The sequence below is a fragment of the Plecotus auritus genome, assembly GCF_963455305.1.
Source record: "Plecotus auritus genome assembly, chromosome: 7".
In the NCBI taxonomy this organism is placed as follows: Eukaryota; Metazoa; Chordata; class Mammalia; order Chiroptera; family Vespertilionidae; genus Plecotus; species Plecotus auritus.
The window spans coordinates 24,344,384-24,366,686 of NC_137774.1; the positions used below are offsets into that span (position 1 = coordinate 24,344,384).

Here is a 22,303-nt window from a genome sequence, read left to right on the forward strand (position 1 = left end):
GGTGACATCCCAAGCAAGTCCAAAACCCCACAAAACAAACATCAACTCTTAAGGCTGAGAATAATTTGATGCTCTGCCCTCTGGGCTGGGGGCCCCATTTTCTGGACACACTGAGGGGGGTCTTGTCTTTTGGACACATTGGACCTCCTGGGGTGTACCTGCCCCCGTGACTTTGCTAGCACAATGCATACCGCAGCTTCCCTGGGCTGGAATCAAACAGCCGTGGTCCTACCAGTCAGCGGTCTTCAGGAGGGCCCTAGCCTCCTGTCTCTGCTGGACAGGGGCTGGCTCCCCACAGCTTTGTGTGGGGGTCATATGGCCTATTGAAACCAGGGAATGGCCCTCTTTTGAAACTGAGGAGGCAGCCCTGATGACCTCTGAATTGCCTTTGGAGTCCTCTCCCCTTGTCTTGAAGAATGGAGAAAATTAGAAGCAGAATAGCTCTATTGTCCCATCCTGTAAAATCTAAGAAGTCCACTTCCTTCATTCCTTCCTGTCTTCTTCCCCTTGAGTTCAAATAGGCTATTTTCCTGCTGTTGTGGCTGATGAAGTCCACGGTTCACACCCATACCAATTTCCTGATCAAAGTGTCACTTAGCCACATCCTTAGTGGTGTTCTCTTCTGAACATGCTTTCTCATTTGCACTATGGGCATACTGAGAATTTTCCATATTTTCAATGTCTGCTTCCCTTTCAACAATTCTGTCTTTAAATCATTTCTCTCTTCTCACTTTTTACCATAAGCAGTCAAGAGACACCAAGCAGCACCTTCAATTCTTTGATTAGAAATAGCTTCAATCAATGGACACGGTCACTGAGGCAGTGGGGACTTGTCCTGGGGGGTGGGAGTGGCTGGGGAGGGGTCGATGGGGGAAAAAGGAGACATATGTAATACTTTAAACAAACAAAAGGAATAGCTTCAGCCAATATCTGATTTCATTGCTCACAAGTGCTATCTTCCACAAAACTCTAGGAGATGAACACAATCTAGCCAAGTTCTTTGCCACTCGCTAACCAAGTTTCCAACCACACATCCTCATTTCCATCTGAAACGCTTCGGAATGGGCTTCACTGGCCATGTTTCTACCAACCTTCTGTTCACACCACCAGGGGATTCTTTCGGACAGAAGCTCCCTCCGCAGCACTCCTGAGCCTTCACCCAAACCGCCTTTCAAGGTCTGTTCGTGGCAATGTTGCCTTTTTCTAGCATGGACCTCCAAACTCTTTCGGCCTCTGCCCAAAGCTGCTTCCACATTTTTGGGTTTGTTATAACAGCTCCTCACTCCTGCTATCAATTCAGCTTAATTGAGGTATAAATGACATATAAAGATAAAGTACACATCATGGTGATGATATATTTTGTGAAAGGATCCCCTCACATCATTAACACATCCATCACCTCACATAGTTATCTTTTTTTTTTTTCTTTTTGGTGAGAACATTTTTCTATACTGGGCAAATTTCAATTAAGTATCACTGTGCTATCAACTATAGTTACCACGATGTACATTAAACCCTCAGATCTTATTCATCTTATAGTTGAAAGTTTGTATTCTTTTTAAAAAAATATATTTTATTGATTCTAGAGAAGAAGGAAGAGGGAGAGAGAGATAGAAACATCAATGATGAGAGAGAATCATTGATTGGCTGCCTCCTGCACACCCTCTACTGGGGACCAAGCCTGCAACCCAGGCATGTGCCCTTGGCCGGAATCGAACCTGGGACCCTTCAGTCCGCAGACCAACGCTCTATCCATTGAGCCAAACCAGCTAGGGCAAAAGTTTGTATTCTTTTATCAACCTCTCCCTACTTCTTCCACACCCCACCTCCAGCCAAACACTTTTCTACTCTGTTTCAATGAATGTGACTTTTTTTTAAAGATTCCACGAGTAGATGCATACAGCACTTGTCTTTCTCTGGCCCATTTCGCATAGCATAATGCCCTCAAAGTCCATCTGTGTTGTCACAAATAGCAGGATTTCCTGTTTCGCATGGTGAGAAATATTCCATTTGTGTATATATACCACATCTTCTTAATCCATTCATCTGTTTATGGACACAGGTTGTTTTCATATCTTGGCTATTGTGAATAATGCTGCAATGAACATGGGAGCGGGTATCTCTTTGATATTCTGTTTTCATTTCCTTTACACAGATCTACCCGCAAGTGGGATGACTAGGCCATGTGGTAGTACTTTAAGTTTTTGAGGAAACTCCATACTGTTTTCCATAGTGGCCGCACCAATTTACATTCCCACCAATAGTGCACAAGGGTTCCCTTTTCTCCATGTCTTCACCAACACTTATCCTGTTAGAATGGCTGTCCTTCTGATGAATTTCCCTGATAATTAGTGATGTTGAGCACCTATTCATGTACCTTTACCTTTTTATGGCCATTTGTTTGTTATCTTTGGGAAAATGTCTATTCAATTCCTCTGTCCTTTTTTTTTTTTTTAATCAGATCATGGTTTTTCTGTTGTTTTGCTATTGTTATGAGTTCTTCACATGTTGGCTATTAACCCTTTATCAAAGATATTACTTGCAAATACTTCCTCCCATTCTGTAGGCTACCTTCTCGTTCATTTTATTGCTTGCTTCCTTTGCTGTGCAGCTTTTTAGTTTGATGTAGTCCCACTTGTTTATTTCTGTTTTGGGGGTCAAATCCAAAAAATCATTGCCAAGACTGATGTCAAGGAGCTGAGCCCCTATGTTTTCTTCTAGGAGTTCTATGGTTTCAGGTGCTACTTCCAGGTTCAAGTTTTTAACCCATCTGGAGTGGATTTTTGTGTATGGTGTTAAGATGCGGGTCTAGTTTCATTTTATTGCATATGGCTCTTCAGTTTTCCCAGCACCGTTTATTGGAGAGACCATCCTTTCCCCATTGTATATTCTTGGCTCCTTATTTGTAAATTAATTGTCCATATATGAATGGGGTTATTTCTGGGCTATTATGTCCCATTGATCTTTGCATCTATTTTTTTATGCCAACACCATACTGTTTTGATGTCTGTAGTTTTGTGATATAGTTTGAAATCAGGAAGTGTGATGCCTCCAGCTTGTTCTTTTTCAAGATTGTTTTGGCAATTCAGGGTCTTCTGTGGTTCTATACTAATTTTAGGATAGTTTTCTTTCTTTGAAAAACAGAATTTTTATACAGATTGCATTGAATCTGTAGATTGCTTTGAATAGTATGGACATGTTAACAATATTAATTCTTCCAATCCATGAGCATCAAGTATCTTTCCATTTACTTGTGCCTTCAGTTTCTTCCATTTTATAATTTTCAGTGTACAGATCTTTGACCTCCTTGGTCAAATATATTCCTAGGTATTTTATTCTTTTTGATATAATTATAAATGGGGTTGTTTTCTTAATTTCTTTCTGATAATTCATTAGTAGTGTATATAAATGCAACTGACTTTTCTATATTCATTTTGTATCCTGCAACTTTACTAAATTCATTCATTAGTTCTAAGTTTCTTGGTGGAGTCTTTAGGGTTTTCTATGTATATCATGCTATCTACAAATGAAGTGTTTTACTTCCTTTCCAGTTTGGATGCCTTTTATTTCTTTTTCTTGCCTGATTGGTCTGGTGAGGACTTCCAGTAGTATGTTGAATAAAGGAGCTTCCTTGTCTTGTTCCTGATCTTCCAGCTGTTGAGTGTGACGTTAGCTATGGACTTGTCTGTCATATATGGCCTTTATTATGTTGAGGCACATTCCCTCTATACCCAGCTGCTTCCACATTTTTAGGTTAGTTACAGCAGCACCCACTCCTGGCCCAAGTTTTTGTCTTAGTCCACTTGGGCTGCCATAACAAAACACCACAGACTGGGTAGTTTATAATAACAAAAATTTATTTCTTACAGTTCTGGAGGCTGGAAGTCTGAGATCCAGGTGCCAGCATGATCAGGTGAGGGTCCTAGACTTGTATCCTCACATGATGGAAAGGGATCTTTCAGGATCTTCTTTTATAAGGCACTAATCCTATTCATGAGGGCTCCACCCTCACGACTTAAGGTGGGGGCTTTGGAAGATGCTTTTAATACCATCACTTGTTGAAGTTAGGATTTCAACATACAATTTTTTGGGGGAGGGGGCACAAATATTCAGACTATAGCACTCCTATTGGTACTTCCTCATAATGTCCATGTGGCTCAACGCCTAGAGACAGTCCCTAGTGCCTGCTTTCATAAGGGGATGGTTCTCTGAAAATGCCCTCTGAGGAAGGTTCTGAGTAATGACAGGTGTCCTCTTGTGAGCATAAGGAAGGGGCAGGGTATGGAGAAATCTGACATTTGAAAATTTCTTACCAATACCCACCAATTGGTTCATATTAACTAATTTAGGTAATTGTTCAAAAGCCCCTCTGAGGTCCTTGTTGCTATCCACATTTCACAGATTTAGGATCAGGAAATTGCCTAAGGGCAGGAGTGAGGGATCAGATATTTGAACCCAGTTCAGGCTTATTCTAGAGTCCAGGTTCTTCTAAGTGGCTATCAAAGACTCTGTTAGTATGGCCAAGAGTGCTGTCAGCTTTTTCTTAATTGAGGGCCTGGATGTCTTCAGTTGTTTTTGTCTCTCCTCGCCCCCAATCCTTCCTGCTAACTCCAGAAGGCCAGTCATAGAATCACAATGTTGGGATTAGGCTCACCATTCACCCCCTCTGAGCTAGTCTATCTCATTTCCTTCTAGTTGCTAAGGGGCTGAGCCCTCTGGGTGGACCCAAGTGCCCTCAGAGCTGAGGTTCCATTATCATTCTGCTGTTCCACCCACTGATGTTTTGGAAGATTTTGCTTGCCCACGTTCTGCATTTATGAAGATGTCCCATTCCCATTCTTTATTATGAACTGCCCACTGGAGCTCCGGCCGGCATGAGATAGCCAGTACTACTTCCTGGGTTGTTAAAACACTTAGTCATCAGAAAGACAAACCGGCATGTGAGCCTGTGCTGCCTGAGGCACACGCAGGATTTCCGGAGTAATGAAGATAGTGGAGAGTCACCCATTACACCCATGCCTCTGGGGGTGGCCTGGGCTCACTATCTGGGCGACCCCTTCAGCTGGGGGACATGCGCTCCTGGAGCTGAGCTTGGCACCTAGCTGTGCTCCTCTCCTCAGGCTTTCTACATCTTTTCTTTTTTTGAAATCTTTATACCAGTCTTTATTCCCATGTCCCCAAACCATCTAAGGTGTCCCACTCTCTCCAGGACATACCTCTTCTCTGGCTTAGCACTTAAAGATCTTCAGTGTCAGGCTCCATCGTCCATCCTCCCCCTAAAGGATGCTGTGCTTCTTCTATCTAGCATCCCTTGAATAACTTGGCGAATGTTGGTGCCCTGAATGGGGACACCCTGACTTCTCTCCCAACTGGAAGCCTCTCTGCCTGCACAAGGGCTGCAGGCTTCAGCCCTTGTGCACCACACACATGGCCTCGCCATGGACCAGGGCAGCCCGGGTTTTACCCAGCGGAGGAGCCAGCATTTAGGGGAAGGTGTCCTCCCAGCCCAGCGCCGAGCCTTGCGCATCAGAAAAAGTGCAGGAAGGGGCCTCCCTGTGACGTCATTGGGCACTTGGGTTTGTCACTGTGTTGTTTCCCAGGTGGGGAAATCCAGGGGGATCCCTCGCTGTTCAATCTTATTACCCCAAAGCAGTATCAATGGAAATTAAAACTTTTCTTTTATTGAAAAGACTGAAGGAAATATCACTCCCCAACAGAAGGAGGGAAGGCCGAGGTCTCCATGCTGACCAGGGCTGCCTGCCCAGAGTGCAGCAGCTGAAGGCTGGGAGAAGCAAATTCCCCCGGATCCTGCACCTCCCTTCTCACTCGCATTTCTAGAGCACCTAGCTTAGGGTGACTCAAACCGATATGTGGATGAAGCATTTATTTCACTTTAGAGAAAGCCACCCTTTGCTTAGTTATACATGCCAAGGAGACGGACACAGCACCCAGTTTAACAATCGGTAGAGGTCAGTGCTTCCCTCCTCTCTTGTGACGGCTGTCTTTGCACATGTTTAGGGATTGGTGCCCGTTCTCGCTTCAACCGCATGGAATCCTAGAGAAACCGAGGCAGAGGGCTGAAGGCACACACTCCTGGGTTTCCTGCCCCGAGGGTCTTTCGGCATGACGGGGTTCTGTGTTGAGCAGGTGAGCGGGGCTCAGCCACTGGGGCGGGAGGCTCCCCTGCTCTGTGTGGGCTGAAATGACAAACAGTGACTCTTCTAAAAATTGGAGGTTTATTTCAACAAAATGTGAAAAGATTTGACTGAAGCTCCTTGCTCATCAGGGTGTGTCCATCGAACTTCCAATGAGACAAGTGAAGGCTGCTCTGTGAACGAGGTGGTGGGACATGTGGCAGTCTCAGTCCAGCACGTCCTGGTCCGTACTTTGCTACCCGCCTGCCTCAGCGACCTTGCTTGTGCAAGGGGCTGTGGGATGTCAGCTGGCTCACACTCTGTGGCTCCTCCGTCTTCTCCACATGAAAAATCCCTGTCCAGGGTAAGATCTAAAGTGAGGTGCTCTGGAGATGGAGCAGTAGGCATTACAGGGGTCTAGAGAGGAAATGGATTCGTTTAATGTGTCATAATTTGCAGAGGGGAGAGGCACATGAGTAAGCCGCCCTGCCTCTGAGGAAAGGCCGGGCAAGCACAGGCCCGCTGGAGAGCAGACTTCACACCAGCTGTCGGTGTGTATCGCTTTATTTATTGCAGGAAAGGGGAGAGGAATAATCCGGTAAGAGATGAAATCAATTCTTACTGGGTTAGCAGATACTAGCAACAGTGGATGCTGCCTCCTGGGCTGAAAGTTGTTCCCTACCTTTTCCCACTCTTCTCCGATAGCGCCAAACACTGTGCCTTTACCAGGGCAGCCTGGCCGAGGCCCCACGCTCTGGGCGGGGGTGTCAGTAACAGACCCAGCCACACAGTTCCATCTGCACAAACTGTTCCCAAAGGAGGGGAAGTGGAGCTCTTGCTTGTGAACTACAGGGTTAAGGCTCAAAACAGTAGCTTGTATACAAGTATTCATATCAGTGCTTCTAAGACGTCTTAGTGATTTCTTCCTCGGTCACCAGTGACAAATGCAATTAGCTGCTCTGTAGGAATGGGTGCTACACCAGCCGCATCGCCTGCCACTCTTGCTTTAGGAATACCAACGGGGGAATCGGTAAGCTCTCTCCGTGAACGAACTGGTTGTGGACAAAAACAAGCGTTCTCCACCATCCGTGAGGGGCCCCTGCGGGTAGGGACCGTGAGCTGGAAGACAGCAGCACCAAGAGGGAGGTGTAGGTAATCTCAAGGTCAGGTGGATTCTGGGGTCCTGGTGCCGAGAGCACAGGTGTCAGCAGCGGTGGGGAGACCTGTTGCCCTGGAAATGGAGACAGCAACTCTGACAACCTCCCAAGACTGAAATGAGAGACTACTTCCCATCAGTGACAGAGGCGGCCTCCCCTGCACTGGCCTTTGGGCAGTGACCTGCAGGGAGTGGTGGGTCCCCATCTCTCCATTTGTTCTAAGGGAACTGACCTCAACGCTGAGGCCTCTAATCCACTAGGTCTGTTTTCTTTCTCTGCTCCTTGGATCAAGGTTTTCCTTCACAAACAGTACCTTGGTGTGATGAAGCTGGGAATGATTCCTCTCCAGTGCTAGTGAGTGCTGGGCTGAATGTGGGGGTAAAGAAATAATGGACATGAGGCTTCTTCCTCGCCCCAGCCCTCCCCTGTTACCTGGGGTGCAGGCTCCCGGGGCCGGGGACAGGTGAGGGCTGCTGACTGCCTGGCATGTCCCTGGGCTGGGACCAAGGGGCAGCCCTGCTTCTGTGTAGGAAGACCTCATGGTACGTGTGTACCCTTCATTGCCTTCTCGGGTGTGTGCAGGGTAATAAATACTGAACGGGACAGGTGTGACGGGGGCTGGAGCACGGCTCTGTGACCCTGTGTCCCCGTGTGCCACATAGAACCTGAAACATTTGAGGGGAAGCAAAACGCCAGTTTGATTCCAGTGCTGGGTCTCCCGTGCCTTCTCGTTACAGTGGTTTCCATAGGAAAAGGCAGCTCTAGTCTAGCCCTTTTCTCTGGAGGCAGGGCGGGGGCGGAAGCTCTCCCTACGTTGAAGGGGAGTCCATGGTGGACAGGATCCGGACGACTTCTGCTCGCTGAGTGGGTGAGATGTGCTGGGTCATGTGGACGATGGAATCCATGGCGACCTCTGGATTGGCCTGGACCAAGCTGGAGAGGAAGATTTGGGAGGTGAAGAAAAGAGGCAGCAGCGTCTAACTCAGGGCAGCACCTGGCCTTTCCTACATGGAAAATGTCCCCAGCAGCAAGGGAGGTGGCAAGGTAGACCTGACACATTTCACCGTGCAAAAGGTAAGGAAGCACTCCGAGCCCAAAGCCAGTGGGGGCCTGGCCTAGAGCTCGTGGAGTCAGCACGAAGGTCTGCCCACTGGTTAAACCTGGGGCATCAAAATAAGAATGAATTGAAAACTACTGAAAAATAGAAATCCATTAGTGTAAACCAATAGTGAATATATGATGAATGGAGGAAGAGAGAGGACTTCTGCTTGTAGCAGAATGGGAGTGGTGGCTGGGACTGAGGAAGTCCTGATGGAGTCTGGAAAGTTACTTTGAAACCTCGCAGTAAAGACTGGATCAAGCAAGAAGCATCCATGGAGGCTAAATCCAGGTGAAATTTCTGATGAGTACAGGACGTTTGCATCGCCTTGAAGTGTCTCCCCACAGACTGCTTACTAGGTACAAGGGGGAAATCAGTGATAAGAAGTGGAGAAACTGAGGAACATCATGACCAGGTGGCATCATGCGGCTCCAGATGTGGGCCCCGTGAAGGCACCTCCCCACGTGCGTGATGTCCGGCTGAGCACATATGCTCCTAATCAGGGAACAGCCGAGAAACTCAGAGCGAGCAGCTCTACGTATGGATTAGACAGGAGAGCAGGCACCCTCACCCGCGATAGTGCCAATGGGATAAAACGTAAAAAGTGCATCTGGGCACAGATTTGTTCTTCGCACTGTTTTTAGTTTTCAACTTTTCTGTAAGTAAAATGCTTCCAAATAAAACACTTTAAAAGATGCTCCCGCAGTCTCCACCCTCACCCCCTGCGATGGAGAAGCTCCCCCAGGGAACTGCGTGCCATCACTTTCCTCCCAGCATCTTCACCCAGTCGGAGCACCTGCCTCTGGAGATAACGGTTGGGCACAATGAACTAAGTCTGCAGCTAGCTGAGGAGGGACCGTGCTGGAGGGCTGTTTTATCTGTGGGTCACTACAGCGGTCTCTGGTAGAGAGAGGCCACAAAGATTGTAGGCGTCACCCTCTCCAGATTTGTTCTTAAATCTTTTATTCTGAAGAGGTGAGCCCCACTTCTAGAGGAGCCCCCCACTGCGGCTCACCTGCGGATCTGCTTGAGGGCGTAGTCTCTGCTGATGTATTTGATGTTTTCCTCTATTACTGAGCGAACACCATCCTCCTCTGTCAGCTGTTTCTCCAGCCACTCGACCAGGTCCTTGTTGTTGTCCCAAATGTAGGCCTGTAAACAGATGAACCCGGTCAAACGCCAGGCCAGGCCGGACCCCCTGATTGTTAGCTACTGGGAGAATGGATTCTCTGTTACTGTTGACATTGTGGAATAAGGAGACACCAGGCCTCGAGACAGGTGCTGTCCTCATCCTCCCCTTCCTTCTCCGGACACGGATGGAGATTGGAGCATCCACGGGGTCCCTCTAGGGGCATCAGTGCCCACACTCTGGCGCTGGCCTGTCCCTCTAGCTCTCTACCGCGTCCATGACGGCTGATGAGACTAGTCAGAAGCCCAGTTGTTTAGTAAAGTGCTGATTGGGAGGGAAAGGCTGGCTGTTTGGTGGTTGAAAATGATGTGTCCTTTCTGAGGAACTGAGACCCAGGAGATGCTGCCTGGCCATGGCGGTCTCCTGGCACGGAGGAAGAACCTGCCTCGAGGGAACAGGCACCAGGTCATAAACCCCTTTTACTCTCGATGAGCCTCTTCCAAATGGTCAAGACGTCTGTAACCCTGAGACCCAACAAACCCCTCTCGCCTTCTTTTTTTTTCAGGATCATTTAGCTGAGTATTTCCTAGGTAGTTGACTACATAATAACTCAGGAGTGTGTTAGGAACCTAATAGCCTTGCTCGTCTCCTCTCATTTTCTTTACAAATCATTTAGGAATCGTTTTGTTAATGGTTTCCGGAAAACCAAGTACCACCATTAGGGCTCATTCATATTTATGTCATTTTGTTTGGGTAATTAAACACAAAGCTCGTCATTTAAAGGTGCGCTATCCTTCTCTGTTATCACTAACGAAGTCAAAGTCAGAATGACAATGAGTTTGGTGCTGTAACTTAATAGGTGGGTGCATTAGGGACTCTGAGACTTGAGAGGAGGCTCAGGAGACCGGGGTCTACCACAGTTGTGCCTGCATCACACCCTTCAGGAAGCCATGTGCAGGGAGAGCCAACCCTGATTTCTAACTTCCTATTTTGTGCCTTTAAAAAGAATGGTTTCTTTTCCGACTTACTACCCATCTCTAACTTAGCTGGCAAGTCAGAGGTGACTGGCTATTTATTATATGTCGTGTAACTGACTCCACATTTCCAACAATTCTTAGTCCTTCACACATGAAGGCCTGGGAGCCCGGAGATCAGCAATGTGCCTTTTCTAGCTCTCTGCCCATCTCGGGAATCACTGATAGAAAGATCAGGTCTCCTAGTCAGGGTGGTGTGGCCACGATGGTGCGAACCTGAGCGAGCCCTCGCCCCTCGCTGGGCCTGCTGACACACCTTGGAGCCTAAGGAGGTGCCGACGCTTTCCCCAGGACAGGGTCTAACTCCTGCATTCCAGTTCCCGCAACCCACAGGAGCATGGATACGCCTGGACCCCTGAACGCTGACATCTCCATCGCTGGAAATTCAGACTTTAGCTCCGTGGCTTGAGGACCTCACAACGTGCCCCCACTGATGGAGCTCTGGAGGTAGGAAAAACTAAAACAATGACTACTGCTTGGGTTTCTGTATGGAAAAAAAAAACCAACTAGGTTTACCCAAGAATCCCAAAGCCTTTCATTTAGGAGAATATTTAATACTCTTATTAATCATTTTTAATCCGTTTGCTTTTAATTAAGAAACAGCATGATGCTTTCCTATCAACATATGCCAGGGAGCAGATTAATTGTGGCTTAAGATAATGCTCCTTGATTGGTGTAATGTATTAGCTAACGAGATGCCTGCTCCGAACGATGCTCAGACCCTACACTGGAAAGCCAGCTACCCTCTAGAGAAAACCCCTCTGTCTTCCCCTCGCGCAGCCACAGAATGTGCTAGGTGTTGAAATTAAACACATTCCTCGACGGGACAAGGGCGACACATCCACATCCCAAGTGTTAGAACGGTTGCTCTAAGTCTAAAGTCTCCCCTTTGAAAGCGTCCTTCTATGAACGATCTACTGTTCACAGCAGAGCAAGTGGATGACAGCACAGTCCAATCCCACTTAAGTTCAGCTCGAGGTGCTGGTACACGAAGGCAGAGGGGTCGCAGATCTAATTCAGCTGCACTGTTAACAAGAATAAACAAACTTAAGCACCCACAGGTTTTCCCATCACAGACGTGGGATGTTGTGAGCTAACTTCCTTCCCTGGGGAAAGGCAAGGGACCCTCCCGCTGAGGCAGGGAGTCTAGAGTCCTCATCTGCCCTCTCAGAACAGTGTGCTGACCCTAGTCCCAGAAGAAAAAAAAAAGCCATTATCATTTCCCTCTGAAAATTATGAAAATGTGGCTCATTATTCCTAGTGTCCCAGTGTTGATTTTAAACGAGTATGTAATGCTGGGCGGTTAACTCACAACAGGGCTGACACTCATCTCAATCAGAAAATGTTAAAACCAATAAAATATCGATTATTAAACATCCCCACAGTGGTCTTACAATAATGTTCAGTAGGCACTTTATCACTCTCTGTATCAGCGGATAAGTATCTCCAGCACTACTCAGCCTCACTAATTGTGTGAAGTAATTAGTCTATCTTACAAAATCTAAATGACCTGTTTGAAAAGTTTCATTTCTAACCTACCGATCGCTGTGAAGTCCTCTTTACTCAGTGGTACAGCAGGGCCAGGGAGCGACCCAGGCACAGCCTGATGGATGTGAGCCCTGATGACCATGCCCCACAGCTAACTCACCCATGAGCGGCCTGGAGACAACTCCAGCAATGGGATTTTTTTGGAGGCTTTGGAGCACAACAGCAAATAGCCATGTGGGCTGGGGTCTCCTGCGAGCCACTCCAGTCTCAGGTTCTGCCTCACCTCCTGCCTCCCTGGCCCTAAATCAGGAGTTTGATACATAGAGTATGGGTAACTTGAGGCCAGGCCTTGGGGATGGGTAGATATCTGGAGAGCAAGGAGGTATTCTGGCGTCTTGGGTTATGGATAAGTTAGAGCAAGCCAAAACAAAACTGTCAGTTACTGAGAATCTACTATGCTCTTGGACCACCGCCCTCCTGCCAAGGTCACCGAGTTGTACATCTTTACTCTTAGTCTGTTGCTTTATTTTCTTACCGTCTAACAAGCTGTGCTGAGAGAGGAAGAAACGGGCATACACTGTCTACTGGATGCCAGTCATTGTGCTCCACACTTTACTCATGTTATTGAAGTCTCACTGAACCCTGTGACGTAAACATCACCCCCATCTTACACAGAGGAAACAGAGGCTTAAACAATGTGTCTGCATCAGTAAGTGGCAAAGCTGGGATCCAAAAGTTTGAGATTCTAAACTCATGTTTTAGGACCCATTGGAATTGCTCCATGCAAAGTTCCAATCTCAATTTTTATTATTGTGGGGGGAGAAGGGGATCAGTGTGCCAACCCTAAGAATTACATCATCCAGTTATGTAGTATCACAGTGTCTTCAAATTTTTGGTCCCAGAATCTCCTTTTTTAGGATTAAGATTAAAAAACCCCACAGTCCCTCAAACTGTGCATCTAAAATTAAGAGAGAAAGCATGCCCATGAAACAAACGTGTGCCATGTTTTATTTAAACCACCGTTGTTTTTTTCAGGGAGCTGTAGTGATACTTCTCTTCTGCCTGCAGTGAAACTATGAACCATAAAGCTATTTCCTATGACGGGACTGTCCCAGGGACTCAAACAGAATCCCGCAACTCATGGTAGTAGATTCCTCGAAGGCAGTGATTTTCAACTGGTGAGCCACAAGAATTTTTAAAAAACATGCAATACCTGACTATTTAGTCAGGGGCACTGACCTCTTTTCCCTTAGATTGTTAAAAAAAAAGACAACAGCCAACACAATAGCCATCCTGTGTGAATGCCCTGCCCTGAACCATAAATATACAGGCCATATAACAGAGTTGCACCTTATTGGTCATGTCGGATCATAAGGTTGTATCTGATTGGTTAATTCTTGGTACCAGAAATTCTTACATACAAGTTATAGGCACCTGATTTTTAAGAATTCACTTTGGAGCAAAAAGAGGTAGGTAATTAGTATTTTTTTTGGTGTGTCATGAGATGAAAAAGGTTGAAAATTGCTGCTCTGGGGGAAACAAAAGAATTACATCATCCAGTTATGTAGTATCACAGTGTCTTCAAATTTTTGGTCCCAGAATCTCCTTTTTTAGGGTTAAGATTAAAAAAGCAAATTCTCTGGGGAAAAAAGAACACAGCATGGCTAATAGATGCCTACCACTAAAAGTCTTTCCCGACCAGTAACCACAAGGATTAGAGAGTCACTTCTTGGTGCAACGCTGGGGTCTAGACTCAGCCAGCCTGCACCTGAGAGCCACACACACAGGATCTAGGGCTGTGAGGGGCCAACAAAAAGCGACGGTTTTAAGCCATTCCCAAACACTGAGCGGACTGCCTGTCAGCCCTTCAGAGGCAGCGTACACGGCCTCTGAACGTTGCTACAGTTTCCTCTCTCAATGGCGCTGCAGATTTTATCATCCACCCCACACTAAACTATTTCCTGCTGAGCCTGCAGAATATAGAAGGAGGGTTCAAAGCCACCTCGCAGGATCACTGGCCTTCCTCTCTCTCCTGGGCTGTCCTGGGCTGAGGCTCAGGCAGATGCTGTTTGTAGACGGGGCAAGGGAAGCAGCCTCCGCCGGCACTGGGGCCGGGTGGTTCTGTACTTGATTTCCAGCCAGGAGCCTGTCCACACAGTCCATGTTCTCTCCATCGATAAGAAGTGGAAATGACCTCTCTCTCCAGACGCACTCCCCCGGGAGCACACGCTAAGGAGCAATGGAGGACCTCTCCGCTCACTTCACGCTCGGAGGAAAGCTATTCCTTCCCCTCATCCCTGTGCCTACTGAGGCCGCGCACGTCCATTAGCGACTAATGTGGTAGGAAGGCAGGACGGGCCTCTCCTGGCCACACGCACACACTCCATTTACCTAGCCAGCCACTCTTAACTGGAGAACAACCTCTTATTTTACACTTGCATGACTTTCAATGCCAACTTCCACTAGAAGCTGCCAGTAGCCACTGACAAAATTGTCTCACTCAATTATGATGCCACAGACTGACCTTAACCTGAACCAAGTGTCACTGAGGCTGCACTCCCCTGCGGCACCTCTGACACATTTATCCAGAGAAGCTTTCCAGTCGTAAAAACACGGGTAGACTTAACACAAAGGTGAATCTTAGAAGGACCCCGATTCAGTGCCTTTAACACTGAGCCCCTTCCTGAGAACATGCAACAGAGACCGCTGCCCCCAGGACGCCAGCCCAGCAGTCACACAGGCTTCTGATCACTTAGCTCTCAGCAAAAGGTATTTTTAGCACCTACTAGCAATATTCTGACAAAATGTTTACATGATGTATGGGACTTACTTTTAATCCATTTAATCCATATACTAATAAAGGTTAAATTCTTGTACTTATGAAGGAAAAGTTAGACCTTTTATTTCTGTCTTCCCATAAACTATCTGTGCAGCCCGGGATTCCAGGGGCAGACCGCCCCCCCCCCCCCCGCCCCGAACTCAGCAGAATCACTGCTCCAAGGCACGTGCCCTCTATGAGGTCACCCCAAGAACACCCGGACTCATAGCTCACACTTCGGAATCAGATCTATAGTGGCCACAGCACCAACCCCCTCAATCACCATCACCTCTTAGGCGTCTTGCTCCTGCTTCCTTCAGTTCCACCCTCAACACAGTCTGAACAGTCTTCCTACAACCAAGTCAGATGATGTCTCTGCTGCTTAAAATACCTCAGTGGCTTCCCACAGGGCCAAGTTCAAACCCGTCAACATGGCCTCGCAGGATCCAATCTCTGAGCCACCCTGAAATACCTGCAGTGCATGATGCTCTTGCTTCTGCCTGGACCGTTCCTCCTGCGTCCCCAAATCCAACCTCTTCCTCTGGTTCCTCTCTTTGTTCTCAGGTCTCTGCTACATCCCTTCTAGAAGTCTACCCAGAGCCCCCTCCTGCTCCCACAGAGCTCCGTGCTGTGCTGGGTTCGCTACGTTTAACCTCGGTCTCACTGTGGTGTGTGGCCTCCTGACTACTCTGTCTCTCCCATGGGTGGAGAGGAACAGCTGCCTCTTTAACTGCCATGTCCCCAAGGCCTAATGCAGCATCTGGTATTCAGTACATATTCAGAAAGGTTTGCTGAGTGATAGAGTGAGCTGCAAAAAATGCCCTACGACCTCTCCTGCCCTTAGGGGCCTGGGTCCTCAAGTGAGGTGGGAGCATAGCATGAGGCTCCTCCGAGGACGCCCACCTACCTTCACTGTTCCTTCCACTTCCACAAACCAGCGCCTCAACATGGCCTGGACCTGGCCGTCAGTCAGCTCAGGGTTGGCATTGTGGATTTTCTTCTTGACCAGGTCCTCCAGCAGGAGGCGCCTCAGCCGCCAGTAGAAGAAGGTGCGGGATGTTTTCCAATCCAGGATGTCCTGTAACAGACAAGAATAACCCCAGTCACCCCAGTCCAGAGGGAACGCCACAGGCACACAAACCCACTCGCCAGCAGGCCGCTCACAGACTTGAGAGCCGGCTGCGAGCTCCCTGCTCCGCAGATGTGTCCCAGTTCGGGATGCAGCCCCCCTCTGCTGACCACAGCACCAGGCACAGCCATGGGCCTGGCTAACGCGTCCCCCACTCCTGGCTGCGATGTTTTGGGGAAGGGGCTCTGAATTCCCAGATAACCATAGTGAGGAACTGGGTTTGAGCAGATGGCAACAAAAACTTGCACACAAATCAAGTGTTAGCTGCTGCCGGAACCCCGACACTGTAGTCATTCACAGCCTGAGCACCTCCGTTTCCCACCAGTACAATGGAGCTTGCCTCCTGAGCAGTCCGGGAGGCAACCTAAGTCATGAATTGTTTCAGGATGAGAGTGGATATAGGAAAAGGGAGAAGTCTCTCCAAGACATGGAAAATGGTTTGACCCGCACACAGTTTTCATCTGCCCCCAACGGCTCCTGCTTGTGAGCCCTCAGATCTCACAAGTCAGAAGCGGCAACCACTGTACTTACGTTAATAACACCCTTCTCCTGCATCCGGCCCGGTGTGTCGTGCAAGTCAGCAAACTGCACGGCTACCTGGTGGTAAATGGGCAACAGGAATTCCTCCCGCTCCTTCAGCTTGTTCTCCAGCTCCTTCCGCTCAGCTGCGCTGAGCTCAGGGGTGCCTGCAATTAAAGTAACCTGCCTGTCACACGCTGAGGTGACCGGAATCTCTGCCCAGGAGCAGCCAGTCATGGGACGCTCAAAACCGCCCCTCCCTCTGTGACCCGCTCTCCGTTGTCTTCGCCACCTGGGTATAGCAGGGCTCCCCGAGACGCCACGGAAGCCCACACATCCTCCTTTCCCTGTGGAGGTCACAACTGGGGAAGCAGCCGTGAGAGTCCCTGTCCCCAGCCTCTCCCGAGCAGGTGCAAACCACCACCTGGAGGCCGGTGTGTCTCCTCCTCTCACGGACTGACAGCCAGGTCCCTCCTTTCCTGGCGAAGGACCCTGTGCCCATGCCCTGTGACCTGCATTAGAGCTGCTGGACTATCAGAACATAGAGTGTGGGACAGCACCCCCTGTGCTTCTGGAACAAACCACAGCTCTTCTCTCCCCACACCAGCATCCACCCCCTCAGTAAGGATCCAAATGGCTTTTAACGTCACCGGCTGCTTTCCTCCACAGCTTCTCATCTCAGATTTGGATGCTCTTAACCTGAAATTTATAGAATCCAACCCGGTGAGAGCCGGGTCTGTGTCTCATGCCAGCTCAGTGGGTTTGCCAGCCTCTGGCTCCTGCCTGGGCTGCTACAGACAGAGCCAACCCCTGACCACAGTGACAAAGACACTCCAGTTCCTGGGCTGGAAGAGAAGGAAGAGGGGGAGAGAAAGGCAGCCCACAAACCTATTGGATCAGGGCTTCCAAAGCACACAGACCTCAACTGGACAGACAGGAGAGTTTGGAATTCCTTGCCATCACAGTGTCCCAGTTGAGGTGCTGCTGCTGTACGTTTATTCCCAATTACTCTCAGGATGGGACTGGCAATCAATACTGAGATGCTGGTTGCTTGCCTGGTAAGGCGGAGTAAGTCTAGCTGAAGGAGCTCTAGGTGATCGTCCGTGGTGTTGAGGACAACCCGAAGGGCGTTGTCACTACAGCTGACAAGTAAATACATGGCCACAGGTGACGGGACACAGAAGAGAAAGGTCTTTTTCAAGCATGTCTGTCTGGGGACAGGCCTTGCTGTTTATGCCACTATGAATCATATGCCATAAACAGCCTTGGGCTGCTGAGTGAGCTGTATGTATTATATACAAACACATGTTAATAGAACAGGGATGTAACTATAGTACCTAGTTCTATTTTTATGAGGTTTTTGGATGCACACCTCTACTTTAAAAAACACACACCATCGCTACTTTAAAACTGTAAGGCACAGAGCTGAAGGCTATCTTTTCCTGGGCTCCCGCACAGAGGACAATCACGGACTGGTCACTCTGGTCCCTGACACCTCAGCAGCCTTCTTTCCAACCCAGGGAAACAGCTTGATGGCGCTGGGCCCCGTGCAGTGGGATGAGACGAAGGCCCATTCATTCTAACTGGATCTGCCTGGAGAACTGATGGGCAGAGGCCGGCTGTAAGCTTCTGCGCAGAGACTGTCTCAGTTACTCCACCCTGACAGGGAAGCAAACCTTTTTCCTCTTCCAGTAAAGGAGCCACGACTCCTTGGAGAAACAGCTGGTTCCAGGGATGGGGCAGGGGAATATAAGATGAGCCTGGAACACACTGTCACAAAGAACAAGAAGCGCTGATGAATGACTGGGACATGTTAGAAGGACATGGGAGCCATTCTGAGGGTGCTCCCGTTAGGCCAAATCAGGGACAATTCGAGTAGCAAATTTATAGAAAAAGATAATGTGTTTATTATCAGACAGATCGTTTATGAAATAAGAGCCCGTGAGTAAATGATCCTGATGTAAACGATCGAATGGGAGCGAAGGGAAAGCTCTCCCTTCTAGCAGACTAACGATGAATGGACATAGAGGCATGATGGGGTTAGTCACCATTTTACAACCACCACAGTAACGGATTTTGCCAGGAAATATCAATGGATATGAAAAACAGCAGGTGAAAGTTTGACGAGGAACAGGATGTTTACATAGTCTTAAGTATCTCCTTACAAATTACTTATTCATTACAAAAGGGAAAATGGTAATTTTACAGTGGGTTAGCCCAAGGAACAGAACCTTAAACGTGATCAAAGTTACCATGGGCAAAAACAGCCTCCTGAGAGGTGTCTGGAGAAGGACATAAAACCACTTCTGCAATATTCCTGCCCAAAACGCAGTCTCTCTCTCACCACGGGGAAATACGAGACCAGCGCAAACTGAGGAACAGGCTACAGAAACATGGCCTGTATTTTTCAAAAAGTGTCCAGATCAAGCAAAGGCCAAAGAATTAGTCCAGATTAAATAGACTAAAAATACTTGACAACAAATAGGCAAAACTTTAATATGAATCATCGGTTAGACAGTGGTGTTGTGTCATTGTTATCCTGATTTTGCTAAATATGTCGTGGTTATGTGAGGGAAAGTCTGTGTTTTTAGAAAGACACACTAAAGATAAAGGAGCGTGATGTCTACAGATCCTTCTCCAATGGCTCAAAGAGAGTGTGAGTGTGTATGTGTGTGTGTAGGGAGTGAGTGAGCACATGCCTATGAGCATGCAGAAATAAATGATAAAGCAAATTGGACAAGATGTGAGCAATAGGTGAACCTGAGAACAAGGCATCGGAAGTCCTGTGTACTACTTTATAACTAGCTCTTCTGTAAAACTGTATCAAATGGAAAGTAAAGAAAAAAAAGAGGCCCAACTAACATAAAATGTTTTCCTGGCTCCCCAATGCATACAATCAATAATCAAAGCTAATATTTACAGGGTACGAGGCACTATTCTAAGAGCTTTATATCTGTGAGCTCATTTCATCCTTACAGCAGCCTTAGGAGGTTGGCATTCTTACTATCCTCACCGTACAGGTGAGGACACGGAGGTGCTGAGAACTGGTACACCTTACCAAGGTCACAAAGCCAGGAAGGGCACCCCAGGGCTCCGGGCAGCGGCGCGGCTCCTGTAGCTTTGGGACACTATGCGATGTTGTCTCTGCTTCCTTGGGGCAGCGGAGACACGTGCTTCGGTGGCAGTGTCCCTCTGATTTCAGAAAAGGCTACATGATGACAGCAAACTCCTGGCTGGTGTTGCTGAAGTTCTATCTTAGTCCCATTCCACAACTGAGACCAAGACGATGTCTCCAGTAATCCCTATTCTAAGTCAGTCTGCAGATTTAAGGGTAGCTCCTCCTGTAATTGTGAAAACCAAACTAACACTAGCTCTGCTGCGGGTGGGGGGAGGGACGGCTGAATAGAACGTTTCAGACCTACAGCATTCTCCTTCTGGGTAACCAACCAACATTGCGCTCATATGCACATCTATGTATATGTGCATCATCTGTAACACATACCGTTTACTGAGCATTTACTGTGTGCCAGGCACTGCACTCAATGCTTTCAGGATCACATAGCTCATAAGTCGCCGGCACAATGCAGGCTTAGGTCTGGTCAGCTGTTACCACCACTGCCAGGCTGAATACCTCAATATTACAGAGCACTTTCCAAGTTGCTTCACATACATCATTTCTAATCCTTATAAAATCCCAACCTTATAAAATGGGTGTCTGCTTTACAAGTGAGAAAACCAAGGTCCTGAAAAGTCAGCCAGTGACTTGCCCAGTGGCATCCAGCTCTGAAGCCACAAAGTCAGGATGTGTACTTGGGGCTGGTGTCCCTGAGGCCTGAGTTCCTCCACATTAAATGGAACTGAAGGCCATCAAGCAGGTGTCCTGGCAGTGATTGCCACTGAGGGGAATCGGCTAAAAAGCTTGGTTCATTGGGTTAGAGAGGGGTCAAGAGCCCAGCTCAGCACTGGGAGCAGAGGGGGCTGACTTACGAGCTTGGCAGCAGAGCATTCTGAAAACAAGGCCTTGGCTTTACCAAGGTGGAGGGACAGAGAAGGCTGGCTCCTGGACCAACAAAGGTCGTGTCCACCCAATCAAGCTGTTCTAGAGCTTTGAAGTAATACCAAAATAGCCCTAGCTCATTTGGTTCAGTGGATAGAGCATCAGGGCACATGTCTGGGTTGCAGGCTCAAACCCCAGGAGGGGGCGTGCAGGAGGCAGCCGATCAATGATTCTCTCTCATTGATGTTTCTATCTCTCTCTCCCCCTTCCTCTCTGAAATCAATAAAAATATATTTTAAAGAATTGAGGGAAAGAGGGAAGGAGGGAGGGAGGGAGGGAGGGAGGGAGGGAGGGAGGGAGGGAGGGAGGGAGGAAGGAAGGAAGGAAGGAAGGAAGGAAGGAAGGAAGGAAGGAAGGAAGGAAGGAAGGAAGCCAAAATAAATACCTGTAATGTTTCGCTCCCGGAGACTAGGAAGATCAGAGAGCATCCCCCCAAAGGCTGCCTTGCTTGAGCCCTTCAGCAATGCTTCTGATCACAGTTCAGGGCCTACCTCAAAAAAGCATCAAAGCAAAGGAAAGACAGAGGTAGAGAACGTATGTATTTTAAATGCACATGAGAAAGCCGAGGATGTGTGTGCTTTGTTTTAAGGGGGAGATAAAAGGTCTTTTAAAATTTATTTTCTAAAACTAAAATGCTGCTCTGAAGCCAGACAGACCCTTGTGCAGCATGCCGAGAGCCCTCTCGCCTTGTACAGCAAAGCAGCCAGCCCCGGTAATGATTTAGGGGAGATTAACAAATATGTCAATGTCTATTTTCTGCTTAATTTAAAAGCGGCGTCTATAAAGATTTTTGACTTCTGAACCCTGTTCTCCTGAAAGAAAGAAGGTAAGAATGAGGAGGGGGATAAAGAGTGATTATCCTATCATTGATCGTTTGTCAGGAGCATTTCTTATTCACTGGACTATTGTAAAAAGCTAAGCTCTCGATCAATCCTGTAAGCTCCCTGCACAATTAAATATCTTGGAATGGTTTTCTTTCTTTTCTAGCCAGATTGCAGGGCCTCAGGGTTTTTAGGAAAGCAAGTCGGGGTGTGTGTGTGTGTGTGTGTTTAAGAATATGCTACCGAGAGGAAAATCATTCTTTTCTAGAGCCCTACTTTTGGAAAAGGCTGAAATGAGAGAAGAGAACACATACAACAGGGGGGTGGGGGCATGAATGGGAGGTGGGGGTAATAGGGGAATAAGGACACATATGTAATACCTTAATCAATAAAGAAATTTTTAAAAAAATGAGAGGAGAAAGATAGGTTGCTCTCATCAAGCTTCCTTCCCAAAATAAAGTCCCCACGAAATCCTAAAAATCTAACTTTATAATAAAACATTTTAATGTAAAGAGTTAATAGTAATACAGAAGTCTGATCAAATGAGACGAGCTAACGGTTCTGAGATGTTACTATGTGCTGGTACTGTTTAAATACTTTCCATCTCATTTAATCCTCGTAACAACCCTAGAAGATCACACTATCTGACAGATGAGGAAACTGAGGTGCAAAAAAGCGAAGTAACTTGCTCTGCGCCCAGCGCTGAGCTGAGCTCTAACACCTCCCACGGCCAGGAAACTAGGAAACGGTGGGGCTGGGCGTTGGGCTTAGGGAGCCTGGCTTCAGAGCCTGTGCTCTTTACAGGAAACAAGTTAAACGGACCCGCGAGTGTTCGTCGGGCAGCAGCCTGTCAGGTGTCCCGAGGCCAACGTAATGAAAAGCCACATCTCGAAAAGCTCCTGAGGAGAGAGCGGATTT

At 47.7% G+C, this 22,303-nt stretch overlaps 1 protein-coding gene across 8 annotated transcripts in view; it reads right to left on the reverse strand.

The window, feature by feature from the left end:
* Positions 1–3,383: 3,383 nt before the first annotated feature.
* ACACA (acetyl-CoA carboxylase alpha) overlaps positions 3,384–22,303 on the reverse strand; it is a 249,999-nt gene continuing 231,079 nt past the window's right edge. For all 8 annotated transcript variants that reach the window (XM_080677837.1, XM_080677835.1, XM_080677836.1 and 5 more), the window contains 4 exons: positions 16,520–16,674; positions 15,767–15,937; positions 9,406–9,542; positions 3,384–8,224 (listed from right to left, as the gene is read on the reverse strand). In XM_080677837.1, the coding sequence (XP_080533963.1) occupies positions 8,101–8,224; positions 9,406–9,542; positions 15,767–15,937; positions 16,520–16,674 (587 nt within the window). In that variant the 3' untranslated portion in view covers positions 3,384–8,100. The remainder of the gene's footprint in view (positions 8,225–9,405; positions 9,543–15,766; positions 15,938–16,519; positions 16,675–22,303) is intronic.